The sequence below is a fragment of the Macaca nemestrina genome, chromosome 1 (genome assembly GCF_043159975.1).
Source record: "Macaca nemestrina isolate mMacNem1 chromosome 1, mMacNem.hap1, whole genome shotgun sequence".
Taxonomy (NCBI): Eukaryota; Metazoa; Chordata; class Mammalia; order Primates; family Cercopithecidae; genus Macaca; species Macaca nemestrina.
The window spans coordinates 227,645,523-227,659,772 of NC_092125.1; the positions used below are offsets into that span (position 1 = coordinate 227,645,523).

Below are 14,250 nucleotides of genomic sequence, written 5' to 3' on the forward strand. Positions count from 1 at the left end.
TGGAGACGGAGTCTCGTTTTGTCACTCAGGCTGGAGTGCAGTGGTGTGATCTCGGCTCACTGCAACCTCTGCCCCCGGGTTCAAGCAACTCTCCTGCCTCAGTCTCCCGAGTAGCTGAGACTATAGGCGCATGCTGCCATGGCCAACTTATTTGTATTTTAGTAGAGACGGGGTTTCACCGTGTTGCCCAGGCTGCTATCAAACCCCCTGAGTGCAGGCAATCTGCCTGCCTCAGCCTCCCAAAGCGCTAGGATTACAGGCATGAGCCACCGTGCCTGGCAATTTTTTATATTTTTAGTAGAGATGGGGTTTTGTCATGTTAGCCAGGCTGGTCTTGAACTCCTGACCTCAAGCAATTGAGTGAGATTACTGGGGAACAAGACATCTCAAAGTGCCACGCCACAGATTACTTATTAATTACAGGTGAAAAAGGGACTCTACAAGGTATAGAGGTCCCCAGAGGATCCAGCGTTACAGGCGAATAGCAAGAACACACAGCTCTGTGGTGTCCCTGCCTGAACGCTCAGTTTGAAACTTTCTGAGGACCAGCAGACGGATCCACATTGAGGAGCTCTGTGCAAGGCTCCTGGCTCAAAGGCTTAAAAAATGTCACGGTCGGCCAGGCATGTTGGCTCATGCCTATAATCCCAGCTCTTTGGGAGGTCAAGGCAGGCAGATTGCTTGAGCCCAGGAGTTCAAGACTAGCCTGGGCAACATAGTGAGACCCTGTCTCTACTGAAAATAAAAAATTAGTTGGGCGTAGTGGCATGCACCTAGGAGTCCCAGCTACTAAAGAGGCTGAGGCAGGATGATTACTTGAGTCCAGGAGGTTGAGGTTGCAGTGAGCTGTAATCATGCCACTGTACCCCAGCCTGGGCTACAGATTGAGACCCTGTCTTGAAGAAAAAAAAAAAAGGCAATGTAATCAAAGACCACAAAAAACAAGGCCGGGTGCGGTGGCTCACGCCTGTAATCCCAGCACTTTGGGAGGCCAAGGCGGGCAGATCACGAGGTCAGGAGATCGAGACCATCCTGGCTAACACGGTGAAATTCCGTCTCTACTGAAAATACAAAAAATTAGCCGGGTGTGGTGGTGGGCACCTGTAGTCCCAGCTACTCGGGAGGCTGAGGCAGGAGAATGGCATGAACCCAGGAGGAGGAGCTTGCAGTGAGCCAAGATCGTGCCACTGCACTCCAGCCTGGGTGACAGAGTGAAAACAAAAAAAAACAGAAGACCACAAAAAACAAGTAAGGAGTCTGGAGTATGGTGGTCCGATCTTGGTTCACTGCAACCTCCGTCTTTCGGGTTCAAGTGATTCTCCTGCCTCAGCCTCCCAAGCAGCTGGGACTATGGGCACGCACCACCATGCTTGGCTAATTTTTTGTATTTTTGGTAGAGACGGGGTTTCGCTATGTTGGCCAGGCTGGTCTTGAACTCCTGACCTCAAGCGATCCGCCCACCTCGGCCTCCTCAAGTGCTGGGATTACAGGCATAAGCCACCTCATCTGGCCAGAATTCATTCTTAAAGGATAAACAGACATAACCAAATGCCACGTGTGAACCTTGATTAATTCCTATATGAGGAAGTATATCTGTAAGAACATTGTTTAGATACTTGGGAAAATGTCAATATAGACTCTATATCAAGGTTCAGTTTCTCAAATGCGACAATTCTATGGGGTTTTGTAGGAAGAGTGTCTTTGTTCTTAGGCAGCACCATGGTTTCTGCCCCAGGGGAGGGGGTTGCTGAGAAGAGAATGGGAGAGAAAGTGGATGTGGCAGATACCAACAACTGGGGAGTCCAGAGGGCGTGTGCTATTCTTACAGTTTTTGGTAGGTTTGAAATATTTTAAAACACGTCTGGGCGCGGTGGCTCATGCTTGTAATCCCAGCACTTTGGGAGGCTGAGGCAGGCGGATCACCTGAGACCAGGAGTTCGATACCAGCCCGGCCAACATGGTGAAACTCTGTCTCTACTAAAAATACAAAAATTAGTCTGGTGTGGTGGTGCGCACCTGTAATCCCAGCTACTCAGGAGGCTGAGGCAGGAGAATCGCTTGAACCTGGGAGGCGGAGGTTGCAGTGAGCCGAGATCGCGCCATTGCACTCCAGCCTGGGCAACAGAGCAAGATCCCTTCTCAAAAAAAATTTAAAAAAATAAAAAGAAAAGAAATATTTTAAAATAAAACTTGGGAAAAATAAAGAGAGTGGGAGGAGAGAACTAGGAAGTCGTGAATACTGATACCTGTTTACAGAGTTTAGCTGTGAAGGGAAAGAAAGAAAGTCAGCTTAAGCTGGAGGGTGAGGTGAGGCCTCTGTAAAATGAAGAAATAAGGCTTGGCGTGGCAGCTCATGCCTGTAATGCCAGCATTTTGGGAGGCCAAGGTGGGTGGATCACTTGAGGCCAGGAGTTTGAGACCAGCATGGGCAACATAGTGAAACCTTGTCTCTACAAAAAATACAAAAACTAGCCTGTGGTGGTGCGTGCTTCTAGTCCAAGCTACTCGGGAGGCTGAGGCTAGAGGATCATGTGAGTCTGGGAAGTCAAGGCTGCAGTGAGCCATGATTGTGCCACTGCACTCCCTGTCTCAAAGAAAGGAAAAAAAAGATGGAGAAGCTGGGCGCGGTGGCTCACGCCTGTAATCCCAGCACTTTGGGAGGCTGAGGCAGGCAGATCACGAGGTCAGGAGTTCAAGACCACTCTGGCCAACATAGTGAAACCCCGTCTCTACTAAAAATACAAAAAAATGGCCGGGCACGGTGGCTCACACCTGTAATCCCAGCACTTTGGGAGGCTGAGGCGGGCGGATCACGAGGTCAGGAGATCGAGACTATCCTGGCGAACACAGTGAAACCCTGTCTCTACTAGAAATACAAAAAAATTAGGCTGGGCGCGGTGGCTCAAGCCTATAATCCCAGCACTTTGGGAGGCCGAGACGCGCGGATCACGAGGTCAGGAGATTGAGACCATCCTGGCTAACATGGTGAAACCCCATCTCTACTAAAAAAAAAAAAAAAAAAAAAATACAAAAAACTAGCCGGGCGAGGTGGCGGGCGCCTATAGTCCCAGCTACTCGGGAGGCTGAGGCAGAAGAATGGCGTAAACCCGGAGGCGGAGCTTGCAGTGAGCTGAGATCCGGCCACTGCACTCCAGCCTGGGTGACAGAGCGAGACTCCGTCTCAAAAAAAAAAAAAAATTAGCTGGGCGTGGTGGCGGGTGCCTATAGTCCCAGCTGCTCTGGAGGCTGAGGCAGGAGAATGGCGTTTTTGAGACTCCGTCTCAAAAAAAAAAAAAAAAAATTTAGACGGGCGTGGTGGTATGTGCCTGTAATCCCAGCTACTGGGGAGGCTGAGGCAGGAGAATTGCGTGAACCCGGGAGGCAGAGGTTGCAGTGAGCCGAGATCAAGCCACTGCACTCCAGTCTGGGTGACAGAACGAGACTCTGTCTCAAAAAAAAAAAGGTGGAGACAAAATAACCATGTGTTGGTGTGCCCATGGGGGAATGATCCAGCAGAGGGGAAACTTGATGATGTGGGAGACAGGGGACTGCTGGGGGGTGTCCCCTCACCCTGGATCGAGGGATGGATCCATTAGGGAGAGCTGGCCCAGGTTGGAGCAGGGCGGTTCATTCTAAGTCCCTGCAGCCCTGAGCCGGGGTCGGGGGATGTGGTGGAGCTCGTGGACCTCCTGAAGTCTTCTGTCCCCACCCCAGGTATGTCACCACGCCGACTGCCAGCAGCTGCACCGCCGGGGACCCCTCAACCTCTGCGAGGCCTGTGACAGCAAGTTCCACAGCGCCATGCATTATGATGGGCATGTCCGCTTTGACCTTCCCCCACAAGGTGAGCACAGGCGGGAGCCACAGCTCGGGCCCCCAGAGCTCCTGTGGCAGCGTTTCAGTAACCGTTGGAACCATGCTAGGGCATCATAAGGACAAGTCGACTGTACATAATGAAACCCGAGTATGTCATGGTTCCTTTTGTTCCAAATGTTTTTTAGCAAGAGAAAAAGTCCATGACCCTTCCAGAGGCAGGCCTCTCTCTATCTGGTGCTGTGTTCTCACTGGCTCTCACCTCCCGCAGCTGCTCCTGCCCCTGGCCTGTGGCCCACACAGAGAAGGCCCCTTTCTTTCTAGTTCTGCCTGTCCTCAGGGCAGGGGACTTCTGGACAAGTCCTCCAAGCCAGGCTGTGGGCCTAGCAGAGGCAATGTGGAGTGGGGTGGTCAGATCAGGAGGCACTTGTAGCAGGAAATAAGAAATTCCTCTTGCTGAGCAGGGACCCAGCTCAGGCCCACCGTCAACTGCCTCTGGAGGGCTGGCTTGCAGGCACCCAGGTCTGGTGAGAAATGCCAACCCCTGTGTCCTTTCCTAGCTGATCAGAGGAACAAAAGGATTCTTCTGGTTGGGCACCGTGGCTCATGCCTGGAATACAAAAAATACAAAAATTAGCCAGGTGTGGTGGCACCCGCTTGTGGTCCCAGCTACTTGGAGGCTGAGGCGGAAGGATTGCTTGAACCCAGACAATGGAGGTTCCAGTGAGCCATGATCGTGCCACTGCACTCCAGCCTGAGCGATGGAGGGAGACCCTGTCTTAAAAAACAATAAACAAACAAAAGGATTCTCTCCCTCTGCCAGGGCCCCCTTGGGAATTCAGGTGTGGTCACAGCATGGGGGAGGGGAGGCCTGGAAGAAAGACCCATGGACTTTGGTCCCTTCCCTAACAACCCCAGAGGCAGGACTTCCTTATCCTTATTTTATAGAAGGGTAAATTGAGGCCACAGGTGGGTTTGCTTTTGGGGTGGAGCTTTACCATGGGTGTTATCCCAGGGCCTTTGTGTCCTTTTGGGTCTGTGGGGATAGATAGCAGTGACTGAGGCCACGTGAGGGGGCTCACACCTGTAACCCCAGCGCTTTGGGAGGCTGAGGTGGGTGGATCACTTCAGGTCAGGAGTTTGAGGTCAGTCTGGCCAACATGTTGAAACCCTGTCACTACCAAAAATACAAAAAAATGAGCTGGGCGTGGTGGTGCACGCCTGTAATCCCAGCTACTCGGGAGGCTGAAGCACGAGAATCGCTTGAACTCAGGAGGCGGGGATTGCAGTGAGCTGAGATCACGCCACTGTACTCCAGCCTGGGTGACAGAGTGAGACCCTGTCTCAAAACAAAAAACATTGGCTGAGCCCCTCTCCTCACAGAACTGAAGGGCCCTTGCTACCTGTCATCTGGGGTTTCCAGGGTAACACTGTGGTCCCTCTGGAGGCGGCCATGCTGTAGGCTAACGAGGGGCGGGGAGGCACAACCCCCTCCCGCTTTCTCCCAAGGCTCTGTCCTTGCCCGGAACGTGTCCACCCGGTCATGCCCGCCACGCACCAGCCCCGCGGTGGACTTGGAGGAGGAGGATGAAGAGAGCTCTGTGGATGGCAAAGGGTAGGTGAGGGGTGAGTGGGCAGAGAGATACCTGGGGGGCCCCAAGGCTGGGTCTCAGATCAGACATTCAGGACCAGATGCTTTGGTGCCCTCTCCGAGTAAGGCTGACGGGCAGACCTCTCCCCACCCCTGTGGCTGTCCTGACTACGGGAAGAGGCCACCCAGCCTGGGCCAGCGTCCAGGGCGCTTGGGATCCTGGCCCACACCAGACCAGGTACCGTTCGGTGTGACTCCCATGTTGGCCACCAGAGGGCGCACAGCCCCATTCGAGCCTGGCAGGGTTGAATCCACGTGGGTTACCTGTCACCTGGGGTGAGCGAGGGGTGGGGAAGCCACAGGCCCACTCGCTGCCTACGCTGGTGAGGGCCACCCACACCTCCAGCCTCTGCCCTCCCTGCTTCCCTGCAGGGACCGGAAGAGCACAGGCCTGAAACTCTCCAAGAAGAAAGCAAGGAGGAGACACACGGATGTGAGGAGCATCCCTGGGACGGCACATGGGGGCTCCCGACAGCCTGCGCCCTTCCCTGAGCCTGGGCCTCTCTCCGGGACTGGGGTGGGGAGGTCTGCATCCCAGGCTGCAGAGGCCTGGGAGATCGCTGGGGTTCCCTTTCTTGCTGGGGTTCCCATCCCAGACCGGAGGGTGGGGAGGAGGATGGGGAGGAGAAGCTCACAGCTCCCCCCCGCCCCGCCCCATTCTCTCAGGACCCGAGCAAGGAGTGCTTCACCCTGAAATTTGACCTGAATGTGGATATAGAGACGGAGATCGTCCCAGCCATGAAGAAGAAGTCGCTGGGGTAGGGCTTGGGGGCGCTTAGGATGGAAGTGGGACTGGGAGCAGGGGTGGCCCCATGTCGCAGGTTCCGGGTCTCTGCAGGTGTGACCTGTGTGTCTGTGTGGTGGCCCATAAGCGAGCACATCCCTGCGTGGGCAGACCCATGTGGGTGTGCACACCACTGTGAGGGAGTGTGGCGGGGTCTGTGTACTTGTGCGTTTTAATCATGTATGTAGGAGCCAGGCCTGCGTGTGGGCAGGCGTGTGACAGGTCTGCCATGGTGTGCAGATGCGCCTGCGTGAGGACCTCTGCGGGCAGGTGTCTGTGGACCTGCGTGTGATCCCACACGGGCTTCCCTTTTCTGTTGGGAAGGTGGGGGCAGCTAGGGCTGTGGGTGGGGCAGGGGCTCGTGGGGGCAGGGCCCAAGCTGAAGCGACTGGCTGCCTTGTTCTAACGCACACGCCTCCTGTCCTGGGGGCAGGGAGGTGCTGCTGCCTGTATTTGAAAGGAAGGGCATCGCGCTGGGCAAAGTGGACATCTACCTGGACCAGTCCAACACACCCCTGTCCCTCTCCTTCGAGGCCTACAGGTTCGGGGGACACTATCTTCGTGTCAAAGGTGAGCAGCAGCCTGGGCCAAAAGGGGCCGCTGGGGCTGGCGGAGCCTCCTGGAGATGGGCACCTTCCCAGGCTCAGGTTCCCATTGGCTGTGGGCCTGAGCAGCCTCATTACCATACAGGTGTCTCTGCGGGTGCTGCTTGCTGGGGGGAGGGGCGGGGTCGGGGGGAGGGCTGGCAGGGCACGGCTGTAGGGGGAGGGCAGGCAGGCCTTGGTGTGGATCCTTCAGGGAGAGAGGACTGGGGCCCCCTCCTCCACCAGACCTGGGTACTGAGGATCTCTCGTGGCCCCCACACGTGACCCCAGCCAAGCCTGGAGATGAGGGCAAGGTGGAGCAGGGCGTGAAGGACTCCAAGTCCCTGAGTCTGCCGATCCTGCGGCCAGCTGGGACTGCGCCCCCCGCCCTGGAGCGTGTGGACCCCCAGAGCCGCCGGGAGAGCCTGGACATCTTAGTGAGGAGGGGGGGGTGTGTCAGGGGAGGGGGTGGGAAGGGCCCCAGGCTGGACCCACAGCCCCTCCTCAGAGGCAGTCACCCTGGGTCTCTCACTGCCCCCTCTTGGGGATTTAATTGCTCCTTCTGGAAAGTGGGGCTGGCTGTGAGAGTAAGGGACCCTCTCTCTCTGGACCTAGCGCAAGGTGAGGGCTTGTATCTGAGACTCTTCTAGTGCCAGCGGGTCAGGGAACCTGTGTGTGCATGTGTGCGTGAGAGAAGTGCCCGGGGCTACAGACCGCCCAGAGCTGTGTTCCAGAGTGCATCTGAGTGTGTGTAACTCTGCGCTTCATGCTTGAAGCTGGGGGACTTGGGGCTGATAGTCTGGGCGTATCTGTGTCTGGACCTTCCAGTCTCCAGACGTGTCTGGGTCCCAGGAGAGGGGACACCCCAGGGTAGAGATGCAGAGACCCTCCTCCATCCCAGGCTGGCCTAAGGCCCTGGAAACCCACCTTGGGGTGGGGCCATGGGGGCTGGCAGGGGGTCCCGGCCCTGACCACCCCTCCCTGGTCAGGCCCCTGGCCGCCGCCGTAAGAACATGTCGGAGTTCCTGGGGGAGGCGAGCATCCCTGGGCAGGAGCCCCCCACGCCCTCTAGCTGCTCTTTGCCCAGTGGCAGTAGTGGCAGCACCAGCAGCGGCGACAGCTGGAAGAACCGGGCGGCCAGTCGCTTCAGCGGCTTTTTCAGCTCAGGCCCCAGCACCAGCGCCTTTGGCCGGGTATGTGGCCCCATCTGCCCAGGGTCAGGCAGCTGGCTGGCCGTGACCTCTGACCCTGACCAGGGTATCCTCCCAGGAGGTAGACAAGATGGAGCAGCTGGAGGGCAAGCTGCACACCTACAGCCTCTTCGGGCTGCCTAGGCTGCCCCGGAGGCTGCGCTTCGACCATGACTCCTGGGAGGAGGATGATGAGGACGAGGATGAGGACAATGCCTGCCTGAGGCTGGAGGACAGCTGGCGGGAGCTCATTGATGGGCATGAGGTGAGTGCGGGCCACAGTGCTGCTCCCTCCTTGTCCCAAAAGGAGGACAGCCCTTGGGAGGAGGATCTAGTGATGAGATGTTCCATGGGATGCCCCAAAGAGGCCACTGTTATTATGAGCCCACTTTGGAGACAGAGGCTGGATGAAAATTGTGTGCTGCTTGGCTGTTTCAATGGCAGAGGAGGGCCCAGATCTTGGGTGTCTTGACTGTGATTATTCACGTGGTATCAAGGGTGACCCTGCTCCTCTTGGGACCTCCGTGTCCCCGTTGGGAAGATGAGAAAGCTGCGTGCAGTTTGCTTATCCTCCCTGGCCACCCGAAGGTGCTCCAGGCCTCCTTGTTGACCCGTCCTGCCCTCCCTGTAGAAGCTGACTCGGCGGCAGTGCCACCAGCAAGAGGCAGTGTGGGAGCTGCTGCACACGGAGGCCTCCTACATCAGGAAACTGCGGGTGATCACCAATGTGAGTAGGGGCTGCGCTGGTCCCTGTGGTCACCCTGCCCCCCTCTTTCTGGTCTCTTTCTGACAGCCCTCAGCTGAGTGGGAGCCTTTGCAGAAGGAGCAGGTGCCTGGCAATGAGGTGGGGGCAGGAAAGTCAGACAAGGGCTGTGCCCAGGGAGGAGGTGGCTCCTAGAGGAACCTGGGAGGGGGCTTCAGGCAGGTTTGCCAGGTTCAACTGAATTAGCACAGGTGCGGCTTCATTCTTTCACTTTCGTTCAGTGGCTGCTTCCCAACACTTGCTGTGTGCTGGGTGCCCAGCAGCCCACACCCTGGACAGGCCAGAGTGAGCCGGCAGTGTAGGGATTTCGGCTCAGGAATGGGAGCACCTGCCCTGGGCTTGGAGCTTCCTGGAGGGAGGAAGCACCCTCAGAGGTGAAATATGGAGGCTGAGCCAGGGCAGAGGTGGAGAAGGGAATTCCAGGCGTGGCTGCAAGGCCAGTCTCCCTGGAGCTTCCCTCCAGGAGGGACCAGGGCAGCGTGACCCCGGGAGGGCTGTTGAAGGCTGGGTCTTTCCTCAGGGTCTGGACTTCCCAGGTGCGAAGGCCAAAGGGTACAGCCTCCGTATCCCTGGCTGCTGTGGGGCCTCCTGGAAAGGGGAAGGGGAAGGAGTGGCTGGGGAGCCTGAGGCCGGGTGGGGCCTTAGGGCTGAGACAACCTCCCGACCCCAGCCACACCATCCCCTGACCCCACAGCTGTTCCTGTGCTGCCTCCTGAACCTGCAAGAATCAGGGCTGCTGTGTGAGGTGCGCTGGGGTCCGGGGGAGGCGGCGGGTGAGGTACCGGGAAGGAGGGCGGGACCTGGACGTGGGGCGGGGCTAACCTGGCGGAGGGGCGTGGCCAACCGCACCTCCCGCGGCGCCCAGGTGGAGGCGGAGCGTCTGTTCAGCAACATCCCGGAGATCGCGCAGCTGCACCGCAGGCTGTGGGCCGGCGTGATGGCGCCGGTGCTGGAGAAGGCGCGGCTTACACGGGCGCTGCTGCAGCCCGGGGACTTCCTCAAAGGCTTCAAGATGGTACGGGCGGGGCCCGGCGCAGGCAGGGGCACTAAGGTAGGGCTGGGGCGCTGAAAAGGCTCCACGGCCCGATCCGGTCTGCCCAGCATCCCCAACCTCCCCCGGGCCCGTGACCGCACTTGACCACCTGTGGCCAAGGGTGAGGAATTACGAGGCGGTCGCCCGAGTTTGAGCACCCACCTGGCCATCTACCCCTGCTCCCTGGCCGCGAGTGATCTCTTTGGCTGAGGCTCAGTTTCCTCATCTGGAAACAGGGATCATAAGCTTGCCGCCCCCTTGGGGTGGTCGCCCAAGTGCCCTAAGGAAGCGCTTGCGCAGCGCCTGGTGTGGGCCGGCCCGCAGGGAGCGCGCGGTAACCGGCGCCGTGGTTGTTCTGCCCCGGGCCAGTTCGGCTCGCTCTTCAAGCCCTACATCCGCTACTGCATGGAGGAGGAGGGCTGCATGGAGTACATGCGCGGTCTGCTGCGCGACAGCGACCTCTTCCGGGCCTACATCACGGTGAGAGCGTGCACGCCGTGGGCGGGGGCGCAGGAGGACGGGACCCTGGGCGGGGCCAGGTGGGGCGGGGCCTGCCCTGAGCCGCGTCCCCACTCCCCCACCGCAGTGGGCCGAGAAGCACCCACAGTGCCAGCGGCTGAAGCTGAGCGACATGCTGGCCAAACCCCACCAGCGGCTCACCAAGTACCCGCTGCTGCTCAAGTCGGTGCTGAGGAAGACCGAGGAGCCGCGCGCCAAGGAGGCCGTCGTCACCATGGTAACCCTGATGGCCGACAGGGGTGGCCTCCCCTGCACGGCTGTCTGCCCTGTCATGAGCCTGGGCCTGAAGCCCCCTCGCCTGCCCCTAGATCGGTTCCGTGGAGCGCTTCATCCACCACGTGAATGCATGCATGCGGCAGCGGCAGGAGCGGCAGCGGCTGGCGGCAGTGGTGAGCCGCATCGACGCCTACGAGGTGGTGGAAAGCAGCAGCGACGAAGTGGACAAGGTGGGCGTGTGTCTGCGGGGGTTGCCGGCTGGGAGAGAGGAAGGCCAAGCTGGCAGGCAGGGTCTTTGCTGGGCATCTCACTGAGGATGCCTAGCTGAGATGGGAGTCAGGCTCGGCCTCCCCTACACTCACGCCCTCTGTCCCCAGCTCCTGAAGGAATTTCTGCACCTGGACTTGACAGCGCCCATCCCCGGCGCCTCCCCGGAGGAGACGCGGCAGCTGCTGCTGGAGGGGAGCCTGAAGATGAAGGAGGGGAAGGACAGCAAGGTAATTCCAGGGCCACCCCACCCCCATGCCCTGTCCTTCCTGGGGACCTTCTGGGCCCCAGTCACTGGTTCTCAGCTCCCCAGTCACTTGGATGGTGACTCAAGAACCGGTGACCTTGTCATAGTGAAAGACAGTTCTCTGTCTGCCATTCACAAATCCAGCAGCAGGGTCCTAGCCCTTGAAGGCACCAGTGGACCCATTTGTGGGTGCCACGTGGGTTCCTGGTGGGAGGGCAGCCACATTCCACAAGTGGGCCAGGAACCCCAGAGGCTGGCTACAGTGCCGTGGCCCCTTCAGGCATGGGGCAGGCTGAGAGATTGCACATGGTGACTTCAAAGTCACCACTCTTCTTTTTAATGTAAACTTGTATTAAGTCATCGACGTACATCTCAGTGAAAGAGAATCATCTTCCTCTTCATTTTAATTTTACTTGAAGGTTCACGCTGGGAGGAGTGTTTGACAAAAACCGAATGCTCCCAGGGGAGGCTGGGGCCACAGTCCCCGGCCCTGACCCTGCTGGCCTCTCTGCACTGCCCCCCCCCACTGCAGATGGATGTGTACTGCTTCCTGTTCACGGATCTGCTGTTGGTGACCAAGGCAGTGAAGAAGGCAGAGAGGACCAGGGTCATCAGGCCACCCCTGCTAGTGGACAAGATTGTGTGCCGGGAGCTACGGGACCCTGGTAAGGGGCCCTGGTCCCCCGTTCCTGGTCAGGGACTGTGATAGGTGGGGGCCATCGTCTCTGCTGACACTGACTTGGGCCTTCCCTAACCAGGGTCCTTCCTCCTCATCTACCTGAATGAGTTTCACAGCGCTGTAGGGGCCTACACGTTCCAGGCCAGCGGCCAGGCCTTGTGCCGTGGCTGGGTGGACACCATTTATAACGCCCAGGTGAGCGCAGAGTAGTGAGTGGGTGGGCAGGGCAGATTAGGGAGCTGCTGGTCACAACCCATTCTGCCCCATGTACCCCAACACTGCCTGCAGAACCAGCTGCAACAGCTGCGTGCACAGGAGCCCCCAGGCAGCCAGCAGCCCCTGCAGAGCCTGGAAGAGGAGGAGGATGAGCAGGAGGAGGAAGAGGAGGAGGAGGAGGAGGAAGGCGAGGAGAGTGGCAATTCAGCTGCCAGCTCCCCCACCATCATGCGGAAAAGCAGCGGCAGCCCCGACTCTCAGCACTGGTATGTCTGCTCATGACCACCCAGCACGTCAAACCAGGACAAGTACTCCAGCCCAGGACTCCTAAAGGCCCAGCCACGCTCCCTTCCTCCCAATGGCCTCTTGTCATGAACACTGTGGGAGCGGGGCTCTATCTCCCCCAGAGTCCAGATGGGGTGGGCAGACACCTTTCCACGTGCTGCCAGCTCTGATCCGTTCGTGGCAGCTGCCTGGGGTGCTGTGCTGAGGATCCTTAGGGCAGATCCAGCCTTGGCAGGGAAGAGTACTGGGCTTGCTACTGAGGTCTGTTGTGGGCACTGGAGCTGGAAGATCTGCCACGCCTGCCACATGCTGCCATCTCTGAGCCTCTAGCCCCAGGAGGACAGACAGGAGGGCGGAGGGTATAAACCACTGTGCACTGCCCAGCCTGGGGCTGCTTCAGGCCATCTAGGTTTCATGGCCTGGGCTGACTCTGCTCCTGGCCCCACAGTGCCTCAGATGGCTCCACGGAGACCCTGGCCATGGTTGTCGTGGAGCCTGGGGAGACGCTGTCCTCCCCCGAGTTCGACGGCGGTCCTTTCAGCTCCCAGTCCGATGAGACCTCTCTCAGCACCATTGCCTCATCTGCCACGCCCACCAGTGAGCTGCTGCCCCTGGGTCCAGTGGACGGCCGCTCCTGCTCCATGGACTCTGCCTACGGCACCCTCTCCCCAACCTCCTTACAAGACTTTGTGGCCCCAGGCCCTGTGGCAGAACTAGTGCCTCGGCCCCCAGATTCCCCACGAGCTCCTTCCCCTCCACCCTCGCCCCGTCTCCGCCGCCGCACCCCTGTCCAGCTGTTAACCTGCCCGCCCCAACTGTTCAAGTCTAAGTCCGAGGCCAGCCTCCTCCAGCTGCTGGTAGGGACTGGCACCCATGGAACATCCTCTGCCCCCAGCCGCAGCCTGTCAGAGCTCTGCCTGGCTGTCCCAGCCCCAGGTATTAGGACTCAGGGCTCCCCTCAGGAAGCTGGGCCCAGCTGGAATTGCCGGGGGGACCCTAGCCCTGGCGGTGGTCCTAGGCTAGCTAGCTGCCTGGCCGGGGAACCTGCAGGCTCCCACAGGAAGAGGTGTGGAGACCTGCCCTCGGGGGCCTCTCCCAGGGTCCAGCCTGAGCCCCCACCAGGAGTCTCCACCCAGCACAGGAAGCTGACCCTGGCCCAGCTCTACCGAATCAGGACCACCCTGCTGCTTAACTCCACGCTCACTGCCTCGTGAGTGGCCTGGCCTGGGGTAGGGCAAGTGGCTCAGGGCACTGGCATGGGGGCCCAGTCATGCCTGGGAGCATCGCATTTGGGGAGGGTGATGGCGGAGGGAGCCTGAACCCTGCCCAGTGTCTGGGTGCGGGGGGCTGTGGTGGGCAGTAGTGAAGGGGCCTGAGGAGTGCCGTGGGGAATAGAGGGTGACCAGAGCCACTCTGAATGGTGTCAGCCAAAGGAAGACTCCCTTCCCCACCCTGTAGGGAGGTCTGAGCAGAGTGCCATTGACCAAGAGACAGTAGACAGCCTGCCTCATGGGGCGTGCCGGCACCTGCTTCAGTGGCTGCCTCCTGTGTGCATGAGCCGGATGCTGGGAAGGATCCCTGCCTACACCCGGGCCCGATTCGTGCTTTGCCAGACTGGATGGAGTGGAGGAGGCCCAGGCCACAGTACCACCTGACCTGCCCAGGCAGCCCCTCGTCACCTACTCCCCGAAGTTAACAGCTCAACTCGAATCCAGGGCTGGGCTCCCAGGCTGCCCATCCCACTTCTACCCTCACTGGCCTCCAGTGGGACTCGCTCCTGCCTCGCCCCCACCTTCCCAGTCCCACAGGCCACCCCTGGCTTGGGCTAGGTTCTGTAAAGTTACGTATTTATTGAGCTTTTGGTTCTTTTATAAAGACTTGTCTAGACTCCACTGGGAAGAGTCCTTTGCTTTGGGGTCCAGTGACTCGGGGCACTTGAATTCAGGGTGGCCTCTTTGCGTTCCTGTGCCCCTCCACATGCCACGGATGGGCCATGGATAGAG

General features: G+C 59.1%; 1 protein-coding gene across 8 annotated transcripts in view; it reads left to right on the forward strand.

Annotated features, from left to right (window-relative positions):
• The window catches only part of LOC105479547 (pleckstrin homology and RhoGEF domain containing G5), a 54,587-nt gene extending 40,448 nt beyond the window's left edge, over positions 1–14,139 (forward strand). For 4 of the 8 annotated variants that reach the window (XM_011737555.2, XM_071067297.1, XM_011737582.2 and 1 more), the window contains 20 exons: positions 3,715–3,844; positions 5,323–5,428; positions 5,837–5,897; positions 6,131–6,222; positions 6,682–6,818; positions 7,079–7,269; positions 7,822–8,025; positions 8,102–8,287; positions 8,654–8,749; positions 9,480–9,530; positions 9,651–9,800; positions 10,188–10,298; positions 10,405–10,554; positions 10,646–10,783; positions 10,931–11,050; positions 11,600–11,732; positions 11,826–11,941; positions 12,035–12,228; positions 12,696–13,457; positions 13,706–14,139. In XM_011737555.2, coding sequence (XP_011735857.2) covers positions 3,715–3,844; positions 5,323–5,428; positions 5,837–5,897; positions 6,131–6,222; positions 6,682–6,818; positions 7,079–7,269; positions 7,822–8,025; positions 8,102–8,287; positions 8,654–8,749; positions 9,480–9,530; positions 9,651–9,800; positions 10,188–10,298; positions 10,405–10,554; positions 10,646–10,783; positions 10,931–11,050; positions 11,600–11,732; positions 11,826–11,941; positions 12,035–12,228; positions 12,696–13,457; positions 13,706–13,715 — 3,138 coding nt within the window. In that variant the 3' untranslated portion in view covers positions 13,716–14,139. Of the gene's footprint in view, positions 1–3,714; positions 3,845–5,322; positions 5,429–5,836; positions 5,898–6,130; positions 6,223–6,681; positions 6,819–7,078; positions 7,270–7,821; positions 8,026–8,101; positions 8,288–8,653; positions 8,750–9,479; positions 9,531–9,650; positions 9,801–10,187; positions 10,299–10,404; positions 10,555–10,645; positions 10,784–10,930; positions 11,051–11,599; positions 11,733–11,825; positions 11,942–12,034; positions 12,229–12,695; positions 13,462–13,705 lie in introns of those variants that run through there. The other 4 variants (XM_071067294.1, XM_071067304.1, XM_011737569.2 and 1 more) reach the window with 3 other exon arrangements.
• The last annotated feature ends 111 nt before the right edge of the window (positions 14,140–14,250 follow it).